The 26453-nt window shown below is 43.9% G+C and overlaps 1 protein-coding gene across 2 annotated transcripts in view; it reads right to left on the bottom strand.

The window, feature by feature from the left end:
- The window catches only part of COL5A1 (collagen type V alpha 1 chain), a 247193-nt gene that overhangs the window by 186975 nt on the left and 33765 nt on the right, over nt 1-26453 (bottom strand). For both annotated transcript variants that reach the window (XM_074973666.1, XM_074973665.1), the window contains exon 2: nt 3494-3661. In XM_074973666.1, the coding sequence (XP_074829767.1) occupies nt 3494-3661 (168 nt within the window). The remainder of the gene's footprint in view (nt 1-3493; nt 3662-26453) is intronic.

Genomic DNA, 26453 nt, shown 5'->3' with positions numbered 1-26453 from the left:
TAAAGTCATAGCTAGTTATGGGGCTGTATTGAGACAACACCTAGATCAGAGGGAAGATGCTGGCATGGAGTCATGGTGCTCTGGAACAGTATCCAGGAGACCCAGTTCTTAAACTCTCTTTCCCAGCCACAGACAAAAGGAAGCCTTTGGAGAGAGAGATGGGGACGTTAGTATGTCCTTGAGTGGGAGCCAGCCCTTCAAGTGACTGAAGAGCTGCATTGGTGGATGCCAAGGAAATACCCTCCAGGTCTTATCAGCTAAGAAGGATGGTGGATGAAAAACAAGAATGAGAGGAGGGTAGGTGAAAAGAATTATACTGTGGTGGGGAAATATAAAGGACTCCACCAGGATATCAAAATCTCTCCTTAGGACAAGAGAAAATTGTATTAACAGGCCAGAAACTGCATTATTCAATCCCTTTGCTGCATTGGCCATGTGCATTCACTGCCCAGAAGATCCCGTCCACCTGCTTAAGCCCAGAGTCTCTGAAAGTGCCACTTGAATTGCATAGCATGGAAACCTATGAAAGCCAAAACCCACTGTGCAGGGGTTAGAGCAGGCTATTATGCACACTAGAAAAGTGTCCTTTGAATGTGGCTCTTGTATACAATGTCCACAGCTAGGGTAAAAATTTTACATTATTCCAGACTGGCGATGACATTGCATTTCTTGGCTTGAAAATATTTAGGCTTGGAAGAATTAGATTTTATCAGTAAATGTCGATAAACATCCATTCCACCATACACACGCAAACCGATGAAAAAGTATTTCCATCAATAATCGAAATTTACAGACAGGCAAAGTAACAAAAATACTGCTTGAGAACTTATGAGGGTTTGTTTTAAGGATATTAACTTTGTATATTTTGACATTGTGTTTTAATGGTTATACAGCTTTAACTTTTTTAATTTCAATGTCTACTCTCATTAAATAATTTATGGTCTGACCTCCCCGCCCCCTGTCCACATTGGCCCTACAACTCTGAAAATTTAAATCAACACAAATTGGAAAAAATGCTTTAAAATAAACATCCACCAAAATTATTTTTAAAAAAATCAAATTCTGATAAGCCCCAAAATATCCATAGAGCCCTTCTTTAGCTTTTACTCATTCCTTATTCAGGAAAACATTCCACTGACTTCAGTGGCACTTTTCATGAGTAACAGCTAAGTAGCAATTGAGTGAAGGACTTCTGGATATGTTCCACAGCAATTAAAGAGGGCAAGGCCAATATCCCCACATTCAGCCACTCACCACAATATTGTTATGAAGACTGGAGTACAGAGGCATGAGCGGATGGAATGATTACAGTGAGGTTCGAAGGGGAATAACTCAGATGCAGGCAGCAAGGTCTTTTCCTCAATGGATAGCGTTTCTCTTTTAACAAGAGCTTAATAGAAGCAATAAGGATCTGATCCACTGAGTACAATGGGCTTTGGATCAGACCTTAGGTAAACAGAACAGCTCCCCATTGCTGACCCTGGGTGTAGACTCCAACCCCTAAAAGGCATCCTCTGCCCTCTTTCCGGTACCCAGCCACTCTTTGCTCCCCAGTTCTTGTGCAAGACAAGGTGGAAGTTAAACTCCAGTTAATCCCTTATTCACCAGTGAGCCCTGCATTCTGTCATATGAGAATAATAACAGAACTCCCAATATCATTTTAGAGTTTGCTATCAAGCAAATCCAGCTCTACAGGACATGAGTGACGGTCACACCAATAGGACTGGCTTGCATTTAGACCAGTGAAATATTGGGTGTGATAGAAATAGCATCTTCATTTAAAAGGACTGGTAGTGGCATCCCATGTTGCCATTGATTTAGCTAGTGGATTTTGTATCAAATCTTTTACAAACTTTTTGAAGGATGTATGTATCGGTCTCCTTGGATTAAGGATTCCACTGCATATGTGCATGCTCCCACACAGACACACTTTCCCTCCTACTCGTTGTTAGGCCTTATGCAAGGAAGATGTATTTCTCAGTGGATGATTGTGTTAATGTTCATGCTGCTATTTATCCCATCTGCTGCTGAAATCCACATGACACCCTTTATACAAGCCAAGATAAACACAGCGGGCTAAACTGATCCCTGGCAATTCCAGATTCAACCTCTGACATGAATGAGAATTTGGTCGGAGTAAGGACTCAGTAAAACCAGAGAAAAGGCTTCACTATACAGAAGATGACTGATCCAGCAGTTAAGCTGCTAGCCTAGGGCTCAGGATGTCAGGAATCAGGACCTGCAGCAGAGCCAGTCTCTGGGCAACCTGAGGAGCACAGCTGGCCTGCAGTAGGCTGCCCGATTGGCTACCCCACCTGACTTGTTGGAGGAGGCAGCAGACCAACTCTCAAGCCCAGCACCAGTTCAGCAGATGCTCAAAGCATCTGCCCATGGCTGTGATAACTCCTGTGCCTGCTTGTTCCCAGCTTTGTTCCAGTCCTGCTCCTGCCTTGTCACTCCACGTAACCCAGTTCTGACCCTGAGCTCCAATTCCTGACCACTGACTTTGGCACTCACCCTTGGTTCCGCCAACTGGCCTGTGACTCCACTTCTGACCCTGGGCTCCAACTCCTGGCTACCAGCTCTTGCTCAGACCATCAGGCATGACTCCTGCTCCAACCACTGTGCGTACCATGCACGTCCCGGACACAGGAGACATGAGTTCAATTCCCTGATTCATCACAGACTTCCTATATGAACTTAAGAAGTTGTAGGCACTTGCTCTCTCTGTGCCTCCATTTCCCATGTGTAGAATGTGGATACTAGCACTTCCCTCACTCGTGTGGGTGTTGTGGGGATAAATACACTCACGGCTGTGAGGCACTCAGATACTACAGGAAATTGGGCCATATAAGTACTTTAGCTAGACAGTTTCGGTCCTAATTCATTAGCCCATTTTTCTTTAAAGCAAAGACCACATGCTCTCAGATTACAGAAATTTTTGTTTTTGAAATGTAATGAATGCTTCATCACCTAATGCAAAATTTAAAATGTGTCAGAAGTGTAGCTGGTTTTTAATAAGCACCCTGCTACTCACTGGATTTATGGGGGGTAATGCTGTTTTCTTTCTATAAGAAGATTCTGATTAAAATTTAAACATTTCTTCCAACAAGAACTGGGACTCACGGGGGGGGGGTGTTCTGATTTAATGTTTGCACCTTCCAAGTCTCTATTCACAACTGGATACCACCCTGAGATAATGAGAAACACCAGCTTGTTAACGGAGATGGGAACAGATGTAATTAGCCCATGTTTGCATGTTCGCTGGATAATGTACCACCCCGTTCAGATGAAGTGAGGAAAAAATGAGTGTAGTTATTTTAACATTATTAGATGATTAGACAGTCTGTATCTCCCCAAAATAGTAGACTATTTCCCTTCCAAACACACACAAAATGAAAAAAACATGCAGTGTTTCAAGTGCAATTCCAGAACGTGGGGGAAAAGATCAGATAGTTTCGTAGGCAGTCCCAAATCAAAAGGTTACACTTACCAGGATATAACTGCTTTGTTGGTGCACTGAGCTGAGCATCTTTTGTTACTCGAAAAGCAACATCTGCACCTTTTGAAGATCTTCTGCTTGTGCAAAAACCTGTTGTTTTAGTGATACCATCAGGTAAATTATGAAAATCTAATACCTTCAAGAGATCTGCAGGTTCAGCTGCAAGAAAAGAGGAGAAACCAGAATTAGCAGGCAAAAATATCCGTGTTTGCAAAGATCCATTATAATAATACTAATCATCAATAATCGTTTTAAACCACAACAGATTTTTTTCTAATAATTGTATAGCAAATGCATTGCTAATGCTATCTGCAAAATTAGAACAACAAGCTGCTGGTCTGAGATGCTAATTCACTGCAGAGAGGAATAGTTTAGGCACTTATACATGTATAACAATAGCATCTACATTCACACTAGTTAGGATAATGGGCTTATCAATAATCAGGCTTCAGTGTATTAACTGGTCGTGCTAGAAAAGAGTTCCGGTCAGGTACTATAGAACCTAAAGAGCTGTCTGCACTGTACGTCTGTGGTATCACTCGGATGCATATTCTGTGCATCTTCAAATCTGGAGACAGACCGCTCCCAATGTCAGCTTGAAGCTGGACGCCAAATGGCTGGAGTGGTCTCCACAGCCTTGGTCCAACTCAGTGACTCATCCCTCTAGGGCTAACTCCTCTCTGGTTCATCTCTCTCCTTGCCAAAACCTCCGCCCTCCCTTCCAGTGATAGAGCACAGGGACCCCCAGAGATTCCAGCCATCACTCTCTCTCCTAGAATGATGTATTTGTCTTCCCACTGTTATGACTTAGCACCCAACAAAACCAGCATAAGAATGGCCACACTAGGTCCACCTAGCCAGTATCATGTCTTCCAGTGGTAGCAGCCAATGCCAGGTGCCCCAGAAGGAATGAACAGAACAGGTCATCATCAAGTGATCCTTTCCCGGTCGCTCATTCCCAGCTTCTGGCAAACAGAGGCCAGGGACACCATCCCTGCCCATCCTGGCTAATAGCCATTGATTGGCCTATCCTCCATGAAGTTATCTAGTTATTTTTGAACCCTGCTATAGTCTTGCAAATGTAGCCTGAAAAACGTCTACAGGTGCTACTGTACTGAGCACAATCACGGTCATTTAGCGAGAACTGTGACACTGGAGCTGTGCACATTTCTGTAACAATTTAAACCGGGCAACACTCATGGAGTTTTAGATTAGGTTAAGAAATCTGAAACTCAAGCCAGGTTTGTCCAGACCTGCAAAGCTTTTGGTTTCGAGTTAGTCAGGTCAGGCAAAACTTGGTTTCAGATGAAGTTTTTGGTTAACTTTTGTAAAACTGAAATATGTGTACACAGTGTTTTGACAACCTTCTAGTGGTCTTTTTAAGTATAGTACAAGAAACGCTTGTTGGACTACATACCCAGAATCCTTACCCAGGAGTTGGGTGTGTCTAGATTTTATAGGGTGAAAAAGACATGCTGTATCGTCAGCAGCAAATCTCAGGTTCTTGATCCTTTGTTATAAGCTAATAAAAATCCTCTATGTGTACAAGTGTACTGCAAGCTTTGGTTCAAAGAAACTCAGGGGTGAAAACCTCGCCAAGTAAAAAAGGCTTGCAGAAAGCAATGCAAACTGAAAGCACGATGGGTGGAAATTTCAAATGTGCACAACACCAGCCTACTTCCACGCCAGCTGAAGTCAATGGCATGACTCTCATTGCTTTCAATGAGAGCAGTTAGGCGAATGCTGCGTGCTCTTGAAAATCCTGTCCCATGCTTTGTACAGCTCCAAAGGAAACTCCAGACAGTGGGTTTTGAGTAGTAGTAGCAATAGTGAACATTTTCAATGTCCGAAGGCAATGGAATTTCAGCCTTGTGTCTGACCATACACTTAAGTCAAGACCACCATAAAATTCGCTCTCTTAATCAGGTCTCACCACAGGCCCTACAGTAACGACATGCCCTGACCTCCGCACATCAATCCCCTCTGGCTACTATTATACAATTATTGTAATTAATAGAAAGGACCTGAGCATTACAAGACAAGAAATGTCCAATTACTGTCTATGCTGGAAAAGCTCATTTCTTGCTTTTCTCCCCCAGCATGGAGCCTGCCACTTCAATTGTGAATTCAGAGAAAACTATGCAGTTCAGGTACCTGTGTTGGCAGGGAAGGCAGACTGCAGCAGGTGTGCATACCGCACAAAAAGCATAAACGACAGTGGGATAAAGGCTTTCTCATTTCCAGATAAAACAGTCTGGAGCACGATCTTCAGTGGAATTCACTGCCTATAGTCTTGTGTGCAATGATGCATCAGAATAAGCAATGGAATCATTCCTGCTAACAACATGACGCAAAAGGTGTAATGCCCCAGAGGGCCTTTTTACCATATCTCATTAGGATCACATCCTTCTTAGCATTTGCTTTAGCTAAAAATCTTGAAAAAAATCGCTAATGGAAGGGTTCTATATTACACTCAGAGCTATCAGTCCTCGCTAATTGGGGGTTAGTTTGCATCCAGATGTTAAATCTCGAAAACACCAGTGACATAGCATGCCTGGCGCATACCATTAACTGGCTAATCCGGCATTTTTCCCATCAGCAGCAGAGATGGCATTTCCAAAGCAAATTGGATTCACCAAAAACAGACCATAAACATTTACAATAAATTGTCGTGAATTTTGACCCAATACTCTGAGCCAAGAGCTGTCAAAAAGATGAACCACCTAACTCAGCAAAGATTTGGCAATACCCAGAGCAATCTCTGCTTGACAGCCTTATTTAGCCTTGCCAAGACAGTATATTTCAATTTTATTCTCATAGCAAATTATTTTCCCAGAGGAAATATTTTATTCAACCCTCAAGGACGCAACCAAATATCAGCTAGCTTGCTTGATATTGACATCCTAAGCAATGACCTCTAGCAAACTGGCATCCAGCATCCACAGACATTTTGAAACAGTGTTGCAGTGTGATATATGTGGCTAAGAGTGCCAATTTGTTATTAGCTCAGGGAAGGATCCAATGATAAATACAATTACTACCAGCAGCCTGATATGCGATAGCTCCTTCTCTGGAAGAAGACAGATCTCCCAACATTAGAGACATGGAGAAATAAAGTATGGGAAATCCTTTCAAAGGGGGGGAAAGGGAGAGAGAAAGAGAGAAAAAACACACCTTATATCAAGATCAAGCCTATTTTATAATCTGTGGTTACCACTTTGAGAATCTGAACAAAATAAATACACAGATAAATGATAAGAGATTGACAAATAAGTCTTTTAAATGGAACATATACCAGTTATGAATGAATAAGATAAGCTAATACTTACAGACTACATAAATTGTTAAATGATTTTTTCATTCCCAGACAGAAATTAGACCCCCATGTTTCTGGTATCAGAGGTTATACATATAAATTATGTCCATGCTTCAGAGCAGTACACAAGATGAAAATGACAAATAAATAGAAAACCCCCACACCCTCTTCCTCCTTTCAGAAATAAATAAATTACAGGGGGTTGGGTGGAAATCACATATTATTTGAAGCTTACATTTATAAGTCATTTATAAAGGGTTAATTCATGATTACATTTTCAAAAATCATTTTATCAACTGTTATAGATTTATAGAGTCCAACCAGTTGCTTATAACATACAGGTAGCCTATAACACCAACTTTATCTACCAGTCTATAACACCTTCTCTACTGATGTGCTCATACCCATCTGTATAACACACCCCACTCCTGCCTGTGGTATGTTAATATCTAGTAATCATTTATTAATTCTGTATAAAACTATTGACAAATAGACCCTTAATGTACAGTACACTAGAAAAAAAAAACCCTTTTCAGGGTTTTCACCACCTGAAAATATTATTCCACCAGTTTCTGCTGTATCCAAGCCTGGAATGCCATGAAAGCATCTAGATAAAACTCTGAGGAGTACTCAACAAAATGCCTAAATTAGACCGAGGGATGAGCAATGGTGGGAGGTACCTTACACTGTTTCAGAATACAGACATTTACCATTAGGGGACCATCTTCATTAAGCCCAGAAATATTCTGAACCATCCATGAGTTCCTGGTATTTCTGAGGATGTAAAAGAGAAGAGCCTAAAAAAAAAAAAAAACCACCAAAGAAAAGCACATCTATGCTGTGTAATGTTCCTTGCAGTAGAGAAGACGTAGCACTTGGCTGTAATGAATACAAAGTGGATTCTTTTTTGAGGCTGCTGGACACCCAGACATACCCTGTGGCTCTTTCTGCTTCTTCACTAACTTCCCAGACTGACTAGGGAAAACAATTTGTGTGCTGCGCTGCCCAGGAAAGACAGCAGCAGAGGGGCTGATATATCATCCGCAACAGATATGAAATGGCTGCAAAATAATGGATACTCTAAAAGGCCATCTGGAGCAAGTGTAAATATCTTTAAAAGGTGCCATTACCTCCAATGAGAACAAGTCATCTCCAGGAGCCGAATTGGAGACAGGAGGTTTCCACTGTGATTTCTTAATTAATCCACTGGCCTAAATTGATTGGTTTCCTGCTAGGAACAATTCCGTCTGCAGTCATTTCTTAATCAAACAGCAGCCAACGTTTCAAGTAACACTGATTTCTGTGATATATCAGCCAGTTTGGTGACTTGAATATTACGGCAAATGGAAAGTGCAAACTGACAATTAACACCTTTTCCCCGCTGTGTACATTTTCAAAGGGACTCATATGTGGCAATCCCAGGGTTTGAATATAGCATATCACATTCTCCAGTGTGCACAAAAAGGTGATTGGCTCAGATCAATATCTACTTTTCTATCCTCATCTGTAAAATGGAGATGCTAAAACTGACCTGCCTCAAAAGGCTGTTGTGAGGCTCAAATCTTTTATGTTCGCAAGGCCCTAAGTGCCAATCATTATTCATATAAATTGTGAAGGAGACTTGCTGTGCCAGAGAACATCGCACCAATCATTCTTGCTAATGCTATGGGTTGTTAAAGGAGCTTCCAGTGGCTGCAATGCTCCAGGCATGGTACAGACCCATAGGGAGAAGCAGACCCTCCTCAAAAAGATTCCAGTCGAAGTAGACAAGACAGACCAAGGGTGAGAAAAAGGCAGGATTAAGCCCACTTCACAGTTGGGGGACGGACATGGAAGATGAAGTGACTAGCCAAGGTTGTACAAGGAGTCTTTAGCACTCAGATCTCCCAGTCCAGAACTTTAACCATAAGACCATCCTTCCTTTCAAATGCCTTTAAAAATGACTACCAACGAGAAGCAGTGTTTGGAGTAAACGAAAGGTTCTATAACCAGCCATCATGATTGCTTTCATCAAAAGTTCATGCTTGCAGCCTATTTGCTAGGAGTGCACGCACCGACATGATTTTTCATCAGCTGGAAGGCATTCAAGGATATCTGGACCATTACTAGATAAAATTAAATATAACAAGAAAGCAAGGCAATGGGCACCGTCCGAAGTTAAACATGACATGTGCCTTTAACATGCTGATCAAAAATGGATTTCCTTTGAAACAGGGACCATGAAAATTCCCTTTGACTGATTGTTGAATACCACCATTCTGGGATGAATTAACTATGCACAGACATCTGTTCATCATTCGATGAGAACGTCAAAGTCCCCCAATAGTTAATGAGCTCTACATTATTGTGTTATTATGTGTGTTACAGAAGTAAGACTCCAACCAAGATGAAGACCTCCATTGTGCTAGGTGCTGTATATAAATTGAGCGACAGAGAGTACCTGCACCAACACCAAAGGTAAAATCAAGCCCATGATCTTTTAGTAGGGCATATTTCCTATATAGGATGAAGACTCTTGCAAGAATTACTGTATGGTTTAAACCTGCCTCTCCTTGCACCCATAAAGCCTACAGTACCATCTTACATCCTAGGCAGCTTCCTAAGGATGTCACTGTACACTATCTTTGTTCCCTAGGTAACTATGTAAGAGAGGCAGCAGAACCCATAATGGACACCTATGATCTTCTATTTCTGGTGAAACCTTATTAGTTTGGGGGGTCTGAGTTACTATGTGGAATTGCTGGCCATAGGGGAGAGGTGGATCCTTCACAATTCATGTGGGCACCAGGGGAAATCATTTTGGTGCCAGGTCTGGGATCCCTGCTGATGGGCCAGAGATCTATGATCTTATGATCTTCCTGTAATGAAGATACTGTCTCTCCATAGGAGTTAAAAAAATATTAAAGGGGCAAGACTGAGCAATATTAAATATGAAAGGTCAGAACTATTCCTAGGATAGCACTTCTCCGCTCTTAGAAACAAACTGATTTATTTTATTTTTTAATATCTTGTCTTTTTATTACAAACAATAGCGTTAGGGTGTTTTGCACCATGCAGAAGGAGTCAGTGAAAAGAGAAAAAAAGTTACCCATTGTATTTTCAGGTTCAAAGTACATGGTGTGACTAAAAATAATGGAACAAAATCACCTTTGGTGTAATTCCACTGACTCCAATAGTTACACCAGGGTCCAGAGATGTAGGGTGACTGGAACCATATCACTCAATGCAATTCTGTTGCAGTTCACTCTGTTCTTGGTTCTAATATCTGAAAGCAGCACACGGAGGACGAAATTCATGCCATGTTGAGGGGCAGCACAAGGGCCTATGGACCACTTGCATGTCACTCAATCCTTTGAAATAAGGCTTAAGCGGTATATAAGCCTAATGCTACCTCTCTGCACAGGGGTGATTTTCACCCAGACACAGCGTCCCTCAACATCAGTGAACCAATAATTTTATTTCACTGGGCTTTTGGGGCCCACTGTAAACAAAACTGAGAAACCCAGAAGCATGGCAAAATCTGCAATGGAACCAGAGGCAGAAGGATGGTGACTGGACTGAATCAAAACTGACTTGATAGTGTATTTCTTATGTTTGTGGCACTGAGATTGGCCTTGATTTTCGAAGTGAATTAGCTACTGTCTTCTAAATGGTCTCTTTTTTTTTTTTTTGCTTGCTTCTTCATGAATAACATTACTATGCAACATTAAACACAAGATCATCCTTTCCATCAAGATGCAGCAAGACTGGCCAACAAAACTGACAACCGAGCTTTGGTCCTAAAATCTACCCGTTTTCACAAGTACTTTAAAAGGGCGATAAACATACCCAGATCAGGCAAGAGGATGCAAAGAGCAGAAATATATCCGGCTTCTTTGCGCTCTTAAATCAGTGTAAATCAGGAGTAACTCTACTGAATGCTGAGGGAGTTACACTGGCTTTGGTTTAAAAACAGGCGTGAATGAGAGAAGAATCATTGTTATGATTATTACTTTGTATTATGGTAGCGTCTTTCAGGGTCCAGCTGAGATCAGGGCCCCATTGTACAAGATGCTGTAGAGACAGTCCTGCACCAAAGAGCTTCTAGAGGGGGCAGACAAAGGACGAATTATTTCCCTTTTTTACCTGTGGGGAAATCAGGCAAAGAGAGACTGCGTGACTTGCCCAAGTTCACACTGTGACAGAGGTAGGAATAAAACAACTTTCCCAGGTCCCAGGCCAGGGCCTTAACCACAAGGCCAACCTTCCTGAGTTAATTACCTGCTAAACCTGGGGTTAGAAGGAGCTACTATTAAATTAGTTAACTCCACTCTTCGGGCTGCAGACACACAAATGCACACAATGCCCTTTTTAACAAGATTATTTAAGAAAATCAAGCAGTGTTGATGCCAAACATTATTGGAGCGGAGTCCTTTGACTTCTGGGCTGGTGGTCGGAACACAGACTCCAGCCAAAATGCAAGCGGTTTGCATTACCTGCCCCACCCCTGGTGGACAGTAATCCCCTGTAATACTGCAAAACCACCAGATGCGACTTGGTAGCGGTGCTTCAAGGCTGATCACAAAAGAGCCTATAATGAACTATAAAGGAAACCAAAGTATCATTAGAAGTCTGAAGGTGAAAATTGGAACATTATGAATTCACACGACTGGAATGTAAACACCATACCCAACACATTTGAGTTGTTAATACCAACCTTTCCCCCTCCTTGACTGTACTGTAAATATAATTTTAGGCAGGGAAAATGTAATTCTGATCCTTCTGGACATATGCAATAACAAGGGATTTTTTCATTGGCATTACACATTGGAAGTCAAGGAGCAAAATATAGACTAAAACTCTAACAGAACCCTGGTTTAGCTATGACAGTGAATGCCATTCAGTTAGCTGCACACACCTAGCTGAGCTCAGATAAATGCAGGCCTGTGCATGTAACAAGGGGACAAGGAGTAAGATATTAACAATAAATTAAATGCTGATGATTCTACTCTGAGCCTGAACCTAGGAAATTATTATTATTTATTTCTATTGCAGTAGCACTTAGGAGCCCCAGTCACTGACTTCTTTGTGCCAGGCGCTGTACATACACAGAACAAAAAGACAGTTCTTGCCCCAGGCAGCTTACAATCTAAAAATCAGTACATTTAGATTTGAAGTCAGTGGGAGCTTTGCTGAAGTAAGAACTGAGGAAAAGCTGTGTTAGGACTTCAAGATTTGATCCAATGGCTTTCATCGCTGCTCATTTATCGCGAGAGACATAGACGCTAGTGATCTGCAGTCTAAGTTTGGCTAATGACCACACAGTCTGGATGCTGATCCAATCTATCCAGCTCTCTTGGGTCCCTGCAAATCTGTGCTGGAAATCTTGAGAGAAAAGACCTTCCTAATCCTATGACACCTTTACAGTTTCCCCTCTTCCACCAAACTTTTTGGGCCCAGACACAGCCTAGAAGCACAATGGCCGTTTGTGTACATGAAAAATAATAGGAGTAAATAGTCATTGACATGCATGTTGGTTCTCCAAACAGGTTCAATTCAAGTTCGGGGGGAAGCCTGAATGAGCCTACAGATTCTAATTTAATCCACCCATCTCAGCTAGACACAGCTCTCTCTAGGCATGGTCCTGATCTCCCATACATCAGTGAAACTGCATTGACTTCAGTGGAGCCACTCCTGATTTATGTTAGTGTAACTGAGATCAGAACTGGACTGTCCGATTTATGTCTTTATTTGTGGAAGCATCTTATCTTATGCCCCATTTCACTTGTAATAATCCCTCTTCTCACTGCATTTGAGGAAACTGTGTGGCATTTTTTGGTATTTGTATGCTCTCTAAAACTGGTGTTTCCACTAAGAAATGTCATCCCATCAAGCCCAAATTTGCATGGACATTTCCCAGTTCTTTTTGTGTCTCTGACCATCAACACTGCAGTGCCTGTGGCCAATAGCTGGAGGAAGTGAGATTATGCAAATCAGAATCAGTTTGGAAACAGAGGTAAGTGTAATTTTCACAGGACACTAAGAGAGTTAAACTCTATTGAAATTCAGTGGGAGATGGGCCCTAGAGCCCTTTGAAACTCCCAGCAAACAATATTTTTACCTGTAATATTTGTTATTACTTAAAGCTATGAACTTTGACGGGCCTTTTTACCAAGGGCTAGAACACATAAATCACTTATAAACTACTTGTAGGGAGCTGAGTCCACTGTCTGAAAAATGACAAATCTACCAGTAACAAACCACTATACAATTCTCTCTCCCTTTATTTTTCTAGGCATTGAATTCAGATACATAATGCCCCCAGATGCCTATCCCCCAAGGAAAGCAATTATATCTGAGACTCGTGACTGAATTTAACACTAAATTATTGTCGCTCTGAGATGCTACTGATTGACGTAATTTCCAGTTGCTTTTTCGTTGCTTTACATGGTGCCATTTACTGGCACTGGCTTTTTCCTTTTCCTTGTTTTCCACTCAAACCCTACATGTAGTCACCCCTATGAATCAGTTTTCATGTATAAACTGCACTGCAGCAGCATACAATACCAGTAAGGCCAACCCCAGGTGCTCAAAAATCATGAATCCCCCAAACAATCCTGAGATTATTTTTAAATCCCAGGATTTTTAAGCCCATAGTAATGCATTCTGGGGGTTTTATTTGCCTTCTTGAACCTTTAGGGGTCACATTTTCAAACTTTTCTCCATCCACGAGGGCTAGAAAGTTACTTTTTCTTTTTTAATGAAAGCTGAGATGAGCACATGACTCCAGGAGCAGGGGCTTTAAGAAAAAACACCAAATGTCATGAGACTCGGGATACAATCACAAGAGCTGGCAATACCACAATGATGACCTGCATCTAAACAGTCTCAGTTCTATAAGGAATTCTTAAAATAATTTCAGGCTAGTTTAATTTCTGAAATAAAACAGTGCCCATTTAGCAACAGAGAAGAGCTGAGACTCTCACTGGGATTCCCTGAGTACTCACAGCTACTAGGAATTTACCCACGCTGAGACACTAGCTGCTTACAAACAGGGCACACAGGGTGTGTTTAGTAAAAGACAAACTATATTTCTGTTTAAAAAAAAAAAAGGGACACATCTGGAAAACCTATCCCAGTGTGCACTTATAAACTGTCGAGTTCATTTCATTGATTGTGAAAGGTGCTGGCTTGACATTCTGGGAGATCAAAGCCATCTGTTGAAAAACATTTGCAGTAATGAAAGCAACAGGACAAGCTTGCAGTGCCCTGCTGCCTACCTTCAGGGCTGGCCTGGAAGGACTATCTGTCTGGTTCATGGGACAGTTCAGTCTTCCTGTCCCAGTCTTTCAGCTGAGTTTGCCAGCCACATTGCCAATTAATGCCAACTATACTTTGTTGTTGGGTTTTGGTTGGGGTTTTTTTTGGAAGAGAGGGGGAGTCCATTGGGAACACCCATGAAATCTTGGCCTTCCTAAAATTCTCATCTCTGGTTTAATACCATTCTGATTCTAATGTATGCAGATCGCTCGTTCTGCACTGTTTGATGGCGTGGGTTATTTCCAGGACTAACCTGTGCATTTTAAATGCATGCCAACCAAAGAATGAAACAGAGCTTTGTTTTTCCAAACAGTTAAAAAGAAACCCACAGAGGCATGAGAGGGTGGAGTTCTGGTCTGTTCCAACCTGAATCCTTGCCTGAAAGTTCCAGACAAGTGTTTCTCAGCCAGTGGGTTATGATCCCGGGGGTGGGGGGGGGGGGTCATTAAAGGCAATCGGAGAGACGCCGGAGTCATGGGGCATTGAAAATTTTATTACAACCTAAAGAAGATCATATCACCCCCCCATCACTCCCCGCACATCTTTACCTTTCAAGGTCAAGTATGCTGTCAGCCCCTCAAAAAACACACCCAAATCAATTATATAGGCTTAGCATCGAGACATTTTTCACTCTTTCTTTTTACAGTAAATATCAAGGGGTCGTGAAAAATGTTGTTTTCAAATAACGGGTCACCAAACTGTAGAGATTGAGAAACAATGCTCAGCCTAGACCAAGGCGTCCTTTACTTTCCAACAGCTGCAGGATATCCAAAAAAGTGTCTCTGGGACTGACTTTATCATCGTAAATAATAATAATAAATGATAGCAAAGAAGAAGAAAGAAGAATTACTTTGAACTTATATAGCTCCTTCCATCCAAGTGTCTCAAGCTTTAGAAAGGTGGCTATTACTCCCATTTTACAGATAGGGAGAACAAGTACAGAGAGGTTAGGTGACTTGCCCAAGGTTACTTAGTGAGTCAGTGGCAGACTAAGGAAAATAATCTAGGTCTCCCAGCCCACTGTTCCAACAGTTTGCTAAGTGTGATGTTGCTATGCTTGGAAGCATATACTCATATTTGTATCATCTGGAACAGCTTTCCTCTGTCTCTCTGCCTCAGCAGCTCTCCATCTCATTTCAGATCTTATTTGGAGACACATCTTTTCTCCTTTGCAGATGCCTCCTAAATCATAACAAATAGCTGTGGGACAGAGAAATTAACGTTTTGCATGTGTCATTTAAAGCAGGGACTTGGGGGGAAACAGGAAATGAAGGGCCAGATTATGATTCCAGTTACACCAGTATAAATTCAAAGTCCTTTGATTTCAATGATGTTGCTCCAGATTTTCATCAGAACTGAGTTCAGAATTCAGCCATAAGAGATATGGCTCCGAGACATGGCTTTGCTACTGATTCACTATGTGACTTTATACAAGTCACTTAGAGCCAGGTATTCAGCTAATATACACGGATGCAGCTCCTCTTACTTCAGTGGAGCTGTACCTGTTTAAGAGCCACATCCTCAGCAGCTATAACGTGTCTGTTTCTCAGTTCATTCATCTTTAAAAATAAAGGATACCGCCCCCTCCCCCCAGGAGTGTTGTGACGGCTACTTTATTAGTATTTGTGAGGCCCTTTGAGGTCCTCCGATGACAGGTGCAAAGTATTATTATTCACTTTTATTCCTCAAAGTTTTTATTCTGCATGAAAGACATTATGCACTGTATGGTTTCAGAGTAACAGCCGTGTTAGTCTGTATTCGCAAAAAGAAAAGGAGGACTTGTGGCACCTTAGAGACTAAGGTTCAGTTTTGCTTTCGTGTCTCTTCAAGGAGACGGGAAGGGGGCCACAGTTCAGTCTGAACACAGAGGGAGAATTTCTTCACGTGGACAGATGAAAGAGGTGTTTTTATTTATTTTAAAAGGAAAAAGTGCTTAAAAATTGTCCAGACAAGACTACTTGTAGCGACATCTCAGCGGGTCAAGATACAGGACCAGCCAGCTGGCACTCAGCATTCTCCTCCAAATCTGGTACACATCAGCAGGGGCATGTGCCCTCAGAAAGGGACTCCAGAGTGGGAATCTCCCACACCCACAGCCCAATGGGCTGTCAGTCACAAGGGAGGGGGAAAGAGTTGGAATCTCCCCCATAATGGAACTCTCTTTGAAGTACTGGCCTGATCAGATGAGGTCAATCCACCAGGTGGTTGTTTTTTTTAAGAAAGGGAGAGAACTGGATGCCTGTTCCCCTGCAGGGGAAGATTCAAGCTAAAATTCCTGTTCACTGACAAAGCTACTGTCAGGGCAACATGCTGAATGCCTTACAGCTCTGCGCGGAAACTGGCTAAAGAAATCAAACAGCCAGAGCAACGTCAAAGGAATGGACTCCCTTTCCCCTCTCCCTTTCTTTCTTTTTCCCTTTTTTTTTTTAAGGGGGGATTACTTTTAAAAGCTTGTCTGTTTAGCACTGAGTTAATAAACACCAAATTCTTTCCTCACATTCGCAGATGTAGTTCACTGCCTCCATTATTACCATGATTCAAAGGGACAGGACCAAATCCAGACCTGGAGTAAGCAGGAGCGTTTGAATTCAATACTCTTCTACACCAGGCTTGGATTTGGCACTCTCTAGCTAAATGCTTATGTGTTTAAACAGATGCCTTAGATTGGAGGGGAAATGACTTAAATCCCATGATCATTAGCCAGATATCACAGTTCTGAGATCCACATAAGTACCTAAGCAGACAGAGAGGACAAATGCAACCCTGGTGTTTTTGGATACAACTCCCATTGAATGTAAATGCTTCTCCTTGCACCAAGGTTGAATTTGGCTCTCTAGTTAAGGACTTATCTGGAGCCTGTAGGCTCACTCATACCCATGGGATTGCAATATTCACTCGCTCTCAAGCAACAACCCAGCACCCCAGCCCGATTCTGAACCACGTTTCTTCAATAATTCCAATTTCAAGGTCAACCAAATGAGGTGACAGAAGCTGCTAAATCACAATAGAGAAAATAAATAAGCAAGCTCCTCAACAGACTGCAACTGTTCCCTTATCTTTGTAAGACAGTAAGACTGCCCTCGGGTGGACCATGTTATGAGTTATTGCAGGGGCCATTTGGAATTACTCAGCATTCCACCAGCTGGATGAACTCAGTGATCCATTTAGCCAACGAAAAAGGGGACTCAGTAAAGCTGGGGAGTTTTGCACCCTGTTATCAAGGCACTTAAATACTCTCCCCTCCTGGGAAGCCATATAACAACCCCAAGCTCTGAAGGGCCAGATCCTCAGCTGGTGCAAATCAGCTCAGCTCCATTGGCTTCAACAGTGCTATGCTGATTTATGTCAGCTGGACCGAATGTTTCTCCACTGAGTCATATCATCCCTTGTGGGATTTTTAAAAATCCCAAATATTCCCCCTGTGAACAAAGCAATTCATTATACGACAAGTCAAGCTTGAAGGATCGCCTGCATCATCCCAAAGGTGCTTCCTGTCCCTGCTCTCACAGGCCCAATCCCATGGGAAGAGGCAAATGACACGCAAGCAGAGCGTCTGAGCCCTGAGCAAGGGCTGGAGCACATTCCACATTGAGGCACCTCCCTCAGGGGCCATGCACAGCCCTTCCCAGGAACATTGCAGAGACAGAGAATCACACAAGTGAGCATCATCGAAGATACGAGGTCACAATAATCACACAACCAGCATCCTTCCCCTATTGCTTATTACCTACCCGATCCTGCTCCCACTGCAATCAACTAGACTTTTGCCACTGACTTCCCTGGGTGCTCAGAGGATGGGGCCCTAACATGGCTTTTTGCTTTCAGCCAGGCTCCTGACAAAACCACATCCGTTTGGCGAAGGCACAGGGAAACACAAGCCCTTTTAAGGCAGGACTGTAGCAAGCTTTCCCAGCTGTACATACCCCCGCCCTGCCTCAGGCTGAGTGTCTCCCAGAACGTTCCCTAGGGACACTGGTCAGTGGTAAGGGATTCCATCTGGGGCCATGTTCTGTCAGCAAGGTCAAAAGAACAAGGTGAATCAACAGCTTTGCAATCCCCGTCTTTGCCTCTGCTGATCGTCTCCACAGCACCAGAGGAGACGCTTCGCATACCATTCTGCCCACGGCCTGGCCTAGCTCCGCTTTGAATGGAAAGCCAACCTGTCTAAAATTACTGCCTGGTGTACTATTCAACAAGCCAAGATTGGGGGCCCAATTTGTTTTTCTTTCCCCATTGGTGTCTTTTTTTATTTCCCAGCCATTTGGATCATGCACGCCTGGATCAGCATGACATTTATGGCTCTAGCTGGCTTCCAACACTGGCACGTCCCAATGCAGTTTAGAGTTGCTGGGACAATGCTGCTTCCCCGTACAGCTAGCTCAGGTATTTAGGTGGAGTGGATCGCTCTCCGGCTTACTCTACACTGGACCTCTAAAACTTGGCTTAAATACAATTTGACCAAGCAGTATGTAACCAGCCATGCTATGGTATGCTGTAGGCCAGGACATGGGGCCAGATTCTCGACTGGTGTAAATTAGCATCTCTCCTTTGACTTCAAAGGACTTAGGGGGATTTCAGCCAGCTGAGACTCTGGCATTCAGTTTCTGAACTCTTTTTAAACACCATTCAAGCTGGCTGAATGGTGTTTAAAATGAATTGGGGGAGAGGGGGAGAAACATGTTTAAACCAACTTTTAAAACGGTTCAGTTCACTTGGTTAAAGGCCCAGTTTAGACGGAGCTGGGGATCTCATCTCAGATGGCTCCTGAGCCCATTTAGGATTTCAAAAAAATTTTGTGGGAGTACCGGTGTTTGGAGGTAGATTTGGGTGCGATTTGTGGATTTGTAGATACAAAGGGAAATTTAAAATGACAGTCACCTCCTTGCCTTAAAGGGAGACGGTGAGGATAAAATTCAAGTATTTTAAATATGGTTGTTTTTCCTTAACTGTTACTCATAGAACCTGAGATTATTAAAACTGAAAGGATGTTAAAATCTGTTTAACACCATACCCCTAGGTAGGTCATCCTCAACCATAGGTATTGGACCAACTTCTGTTGGTGAAAGAATCAAGATTTCAAGCTACACTGCGTAGCTCAAAAGCTTGTCTCTCACACCAACAGAAGTTGGTCCAATAACAGATATTACCTCACCCATCTTGTCAGCCAAGAATATAGCAAGCTCAATAAACTATCTGTGGCCCTGCCACCACTAGAGGGGGACAGAGCACCATACCGAACGAGATGCATCTGATTTGCTTTTCACCATTTATGGTGTTTGTTTACTTTGTTTTTGTGACCCTGAAACTAGACTTGACTGTTTTCTGGTTGGTTTGATTTTCTAGTTCTCAGGGACCGCTTGTATTTGGGTTTAAAACACTACAGGATTTCAGTGTTCCCCCAAGACAATAGGTTATAAATGCAATTGCTTTTAAAACATTTCAGGAAACATTCCAGGGAACATTTGATATGTAAAGTGAATTTTTTAGAAACAAAGTAAAACCTACATTGGGAGGCTTTAACACCCTTCTTTATTAAGCTCTGCAAACTGACTTATCAGCCAAGATTTTCAACAATGACTAGTCATTTGGGGTGCCTCCATTTTTGGGTGCCCAAGTGAGAAGCCTTAAAGGGGGGTTGATTTTCTGAAATACAGGCCCCGTTAAAGGGATCCCAAGTTGTGCACACACAAAAAACACTTTCAAAATGGCTAGTCACTTTTGAAAAACCTTGGCCCTCATTTCTGTGCCTTCCAGGCTTTGGGCTGTATTCTTCCCTCGGGAGGTACATGCAAATGATATCAGGAGTTACACATGTATGTAAACCTATATTATTCAATCTGAGCAAAGCCTTTTCCATTTTTCCATTCCCTTTTGAACAGCAGAAACCCACCATGTAAGTTACTAGGCGTTTTTCAGCTTCCAGAATGAAAACCAGATGACATGACAGCGACTTACAGTCAGAAAGAGAACCCAGGAGTCCTGACTCTCAGTCCCCTGTTCTAAATAGCTAGCTCACACTGCCTGGACCACCGCTACCGCCCTCCGGCTTTGATAACTGCTCCGTCTATGCTTTGGAGAGTAACCCCCAGGACCACAAGGCATATCACATGCACTCCAATTGGTATTCAAAACGCTCGGCACCAAATCAAATGAGGAGGACAGAAATAATGGAAGCACCACACAAAAGCGAGCAGTACCTACAGACGAGTGAGGGGAAGGAGCTTTTTCAGGTCATCAGGGCGATGTCCACTCTCCATGACCTCATCCCATCAGCACTCCTCAAAATCTTACCCAAAACGGGGTGGGGGGAGGGTGGAAGTTTGTCTCCTTACTACGGTTTAATTTTTTTCCTGCAGCAATGAAATTTTGCACACATGGGTCCCTATTTAGCAAAGTACTGACACACGTGCGAAACTTTTGGCATGGTCCCATTGAAATCAGTAGAACTCGCACGCTTTAAGACCTTGCTGAATGGTGATTGTTTGCATTGGTGGCAGGAGGAGCGCGTTGTACATGGGCATTTCTAGATGCAGATACACATACATTCATGTCCTTCCACAGCACCTTCCATCTAAGGATCGGCAAGCGTAATTACTTCAGGCTCACAACGGCTCTCTGAGATACATAAGCGACTTGCCCAAAGTCACACAGAAAGTCAGGGATAGAGCTGGAAACGAAAGCAAGGACAGACTCGCAGTTCTGAGCCATAACTACATCATGTCCTCCATGCATAAAGGACATATGGAAACAATCAGCTAATCCACATGTGTTTAAAAGCTGTGATTTCTGAGAATCTGTCATTGTGCTACGGAATAAAATAAGCAATTTTCTGGGGGTCTTTTTCCCCCTCCTGCTTTTGACTGGCAGAGGAGTTAGCAGAGCAGGAATGTATACAACTGGCCCACATCTGTGCAATATTTGGCCACAGCCATGTCCTTCCTCGAGTCTTCGAGGTTAGAAAAACAGATGGAGAAAGGCTTAATGGGGTGAGTCAATCAGGCCCCTGAATCCTTTGTACACAGAACATTCTGTGCTGAGTGAAATGAGACCACCATCACTCCAGTTCTTAACATGAGATTTTGCGCTGTGAAGTTCATATCGCTAGAGAGACAATAAGCTGCTCCCTCTCATCACCTCCCGGGGGGGAAAAGGAGCTGCATATCACCTGTCCATAAACATTCAGTGCTTCACAAGGCTCTGTGCTGAGAACACGAAGAGACACTGAAGGGGTGAGCACGTTATTGAGTTAAGAGTTTGTCGCACCATCGCCACCACCAAACCGCACGCTTTCCCCACCGCAATTTGAAAATCAACCCGGGTTCTGGGAAGCCTTCGCCTAACCCCACCCCCGTTACTTCCGTTGTGCAGCTGCCAGTTAAATTGTGCATCTATCAGGGTAATTCAGTGCATTAATGCCAGTGCCCACGTGATTATGATGATTTCCACCAGAGTTAGCATTGCACTGAAGTTCATTTGTCAGCTAAAAAGACATCATTGGAACCTAACATTTTAGTAGGCGCTTAAAAATTGGAATAAAAAGAATCCCTGGAGAATAAACTGTCGATCAGTGGTTCTCAAAGCCGGTCTGCTGCTTGTTCAGGGAAAGCCCCTGGCGGGCCAGGCCAGTTTGTTTACCTGCCGTGTCCGCAGGTTCGGCCAATTGCGGCTCCCACTGGCCTTGGTTCGCCGCTCCAGGCCAAAGGGGGCTGCGGGAAGCGGCGCGGGCCAAGGGACGTGCTGGCCGCCCTTCCCGCAGCCCCCATTCGCCTGGAGCGGCGAACCAAGGCCAGTGGGAGCCGCAGTTGGCCAAACCTGCGGACACGGCAGGTAAACAAACCGTTCTGGCCCGCCAGGGGCTTTCCCTGAACCAGCGGCGGACCGGCTTTGAGAACCACTGCTGTACAGAACTATCCTACACCGGATTAGAGACAGATTAGAGGTAGAAAGCACTTAAGTTACTTGGGAGTCTAAGTGCCATTTTCAAAAGTGGGCCCAGCTCCACAAAGGTGTTAAAGGCCTAACCCCCATGGGAAGTTAGGCCCCTTACTAGATTTGAAGATCTGGTCCTTACGGCATATAGTCGCTTTTGAACATTTTACCTTAGATCTGCCAGGCAATCTTTCTTTGCATCTCTAGCATTGCCAAGTATCTGCATATGTTGGAACTGGGGTGAATTACAGACTAAACATTTCCAGTCACGTGTGTAAATGAATGAGCTTCCACACGACTTTCACATTCACTTTACGCCTACATCTGAGCGACTGTGTTTTACTGCCACAAAGGTTGGAAGAAAGCAGATTTCAAAACCCTGCGTGCTAGAACTCCCAGAAAACAAGCTCTAAAAGGTAGGACTTTTCAAAACTGCCCAAGTGACTCAGGAACAATCACAACAAACACATTGCAGTGAAGCTACTGGTCACATAAATGGGAGTGGAATAAGTTAGAGGGAACTGGGATGCGCTGATGGGCAGCCCACAAGCAGAAAGAGAGGAAAAGTTCCGTGAATCAATTATTATTCGTAAATTATTTTCTTGGCTCTGGTATTTATTTAGCAGATCTCATCCCTCACAAAGGGTTTAAATGGACTCCATTGTTACAAGCAGTAAGGTAAGAACATTATTTTATTTCAGGCCATTTCACAGTTTTTCCTGGACCAGCTGCAATAATATATAATCTGCCGACGTCCAAACATTCACAAAAAGGCACACTCATCCAAATACAACACTCCATCCTCTGTTCCTTTCCAATTTCAAATCTCCCTGTAAACAAACCAGGAATACATAGCGTATTGCCCTGCTACCCAAATGACTAAGTGACACACGGCAAGGTTTTGCAGAAAGGGGCTTTCATGTTAACAATACCTTCTCTCTTTCTTCCAGTCACCAATCTGGACCTGTAACATTCCTCCTTCCATTGCCATCAGTGGGCTTTGGATCAGGCCCACAGCCCTGAGCAGACACTGCCAATACCAATGAATTGTGTGACGGGTTTTTAATTATCCAAGCAAATGTCGGCTAGGGATTAGGGCAATACCAAGACACTCTTGTTTGACTGCGAGTGACCTCTGTGATCTCTGACCCTTGGGCTCCAGAGGAGAAAAGCTAGCTTATTAACCCACTCCTCCCCTTACAGTGCTAAGGCTGATGTCCCTATTAACCACGCGAACCGTGAACTGAAAACAAGATCATCAATATATAACAATTAATGCACATCATGCCACTGACCCCATCACACTACCAGCCACGAACGATCGTGTACTCTTTAGCGTCCTTGAAATGAAGATCTGTACTACTGGCCCCCCTCTCTAGGTAAGCACTTCTGTGGCTCCCCATCACTGGGAGTTTCAAAGCACTTCCCATTTACTTATGGACTTATTCTCACAATACCCATGATTACCATTATCCCTATGTTATAAATAGGGAAGAACCACGGCACAGAGATTGAGTGACTTGCCCATGGCCACACAGGGAGTCTGGCAGAGCCAGGAACGGAGCCCAAATCTCTGTTCAGTGCCTTAACCACAAGACCATTGTTTTCCATCCTAAAGTTTCCATTAATTGGTTGTAATGTAATTCTTACCCAGGCTCCTCTTGCCAATGCTCTAGCTGCAGCGATTAATCCGTGAAATGCCACTGCCTGCCTTGTGTTATGGCAGAAGTAGAGAAATTCAGCCCTATGACAGCTTCATTCCCCACGTCGAATTCTGCTTCTAAAACAGCTAATAAGCAGACGCCCATCCAAAAGCCAAAATACCCATTCCCAGGGACTGAACTAAGGCTGGCCCAGCCAAATCTTTGTGTGATTACTCACACAGATCTGTTTTAAATAAAGATCCTTTTATTGTTATAATTTTGGCATCAACCACCTCAAAGGGGCCAATGGCAGCTTTTTAAATTTTGCTACAAATCCTCCAGACACATTTACAGGGAAAAACTGAGGACTTCATTACTCATCAGCAGCAATGGAGCTGTCAGCATCCTCTAAATGACTGGCTACAAGCCAGCTCCTGGAATACTGGAGATGTGTCCAGTCAGGTATCGGTAGATAGTGTTCGCTAGAACTGCTCTTCCCAGTAAAAAACAAACAAACAAAAGTCAATGTGTCCATGCCTGCTATAAGGCCCAGAAGCTCTGCTAAGTCAGTGCCCTAACTTAGCACTCGTGGCTACTGATTGGCTATGCTCCCTGGCATTACACTTGCCAAGGAGACTGGGACATCACTGATGGGCGGTGGACAGCCCTTATTACCAGTCCCTCGAGAGACGGAGAGAGAGAGAGATTAACCAAGGGAGGCGTCAGGATGGAATGGCAGAGTGGTGTCTTTCACAACCTGCAGCACGTAACAACTGCTTTGCAATCCTCTGTTCTCATCAGAGAGAGAAGGAGCTGGAGAGGCCAGGTTGTCTAGTGGATGGAGCGTGAGCATGGCGTTCAGGAGACCAGGTTCTAGTCCAGGCTCTGACACTGACCTGTTAGGTGACGTTGGGCAAGCCATCTCACCTCTCTGTTCCCCTGCCCACCCTGGTCTGTCTTATCTATTAACTCTCTGGGGCCCTGTCTGTCTCCTTCTATGATTCTGCGCTGTACCCAGCCCCGACTGAGATCTCCAAGCGTTAGTGTGATAGCACCGTGAATAAGGATGGTTCGAAGTCACCCCCTTAGCACGGGAAGTGGAGGAAAGAAGTGTGCGCTGATGTAGTGACAGCTCTTTTTAATGGGAACAACGTGCCCCACCCAAGTGTAGGGCAAGGTTTCGAGTATAAATGACGACGTGCAAGACAAGAACGATCCCTGGTTGGCACAGGGGTAGGAAACAACTGAAAAGTCAACTCTGAGCCACTTCGGTCTCTGCTTTCCAGACGAAGATAACATATCGGGGCCTCGCCGCCAAGGTTAGCAGCATCAGAGCTTTCTCAGTACTCGAAGGGTGTAAACCCTGCCCCCTTTTCTACCATTTCCCTGATGGAAAAGGAATGATGATGAACTGGAACCAGGCAGAAACCCCCACCCACCTGCAAACTCATCGCATACCCCGATGGACCCCCTTGGAATTAAAAAAAAAAGTTACTTGAGCCAGAGGAGTAAGAGTATGTCTACACTGCATTGTAAACGCAGCTCTATGGGACCCAGGCTTGCGGACTCAGTGTTGCCAGCCCATGCTTCAGCATCCACACCGCGCTGTAAACCGAGGCTTACAATTGCTGGACCCAGGTCTCAGAGCCGTGCTAACACAACCACACTGGGACCTCCTCACTCGGGTCTCCCGTTTGAGCAGCATCCACGCTGCAAAATGACAGGACTTGGACCCGCGTCGCAGCAGGCGTTGGGCTCTGATCCACATGCCTAGCCAGGTCCTAGGAACCAGGCCTGAGTCAGACTGATGTGTGTGTAGGCGAAAGGGGGTCTTGGGCTCAAAGCTGCTCAGAGCCTGGGCTCAGGGCACGTCTATACTGAGAGAAAAAAAAAAAGCCCCCGGCGGGTCACCCCAGAGCCCAGGTCTAGAGACTCGGGCTCCTGGTGTGGTGCTAAAAATAGCAGTGCAGACGTTCACACTCAGGCTGGATCTCGTGCTCTGAGACCCACCCCCACCCCCATCAGGTTCCAGAGCCCGAGCTCCAGCTCAAGTGGGAACATCTACACTGCTATTTTTAGCACTGTAGCAGGAGCTCTGCAAGCAGATCGGGCTCCAAGACTCACTGCTGCGGGAGGGGTTTTTTGCAGTGTAGACGTACCCTTCCTGTGCAGTGTAGACATACCCTGAGCATCCGCAGAGCCCGAGCAGCCTAAAATGGAAGGAATCTGTCAGGTGATCCAGTCTATTCCCCGGCTGGTGCAAAGCTGTTTCCAACAGTTTAGTCTTTTGTATTTTTGTCCACTAGTTTTAAATGTCTCAAATGGCAGGTCTTCCACCACTTCTCTACAAATCCCCGTGACAACACGTCTTTTCTCCACAGCTCTCAGTTCCCTCTCTCACCACCCAAAGGTCCACGGGCCCCTTAGCGACAGCATTCTATCCTGCTGCATCACGCTAAACACTTCCGCCAGATCCACAAAGGCATTTAAGTGTCTAAGGCCATGTCGACTTATGTCGGCAAAACGCAGTCACTCAGGGGTGTGAAAAAACACACCCCTGAGCAACACAAGGTACGCCAGCATAAGTGGCAGTGTGCACAGAGCTTCTCCCACCAACAGCCGCTCGTTGGGGGCAGTTTAATTACGTTGATGGGAGAGCTCTCTCCCGTCATCATAGAGCAGCTACACAAGACATCTTACAGCAGCACAGCTGCATTGGTATAACTGTGCTGTTGTGAACTCTCCAGTGTAGACATAAACTGAC

The sequence above is a fragment of the Natator depressus genome, chromosome 16 (assembly GCF_965152275.1).
Source record: "Natator depressus isolate rNatDep1 chromosome 16, rNatDep2.hap1, whole genome shotgun sequence".
NCBI classification, from domain to species: Eukaryota; Metazoa; Chordata; order Testudines; family Cheloniidae; genus Natator; species Natator depressus.
The sequence above is the reverse complement of the archived record's forward strand: the minus strand, read 5'-3'. Positions and strand labels throughout refer to the sequence as shown.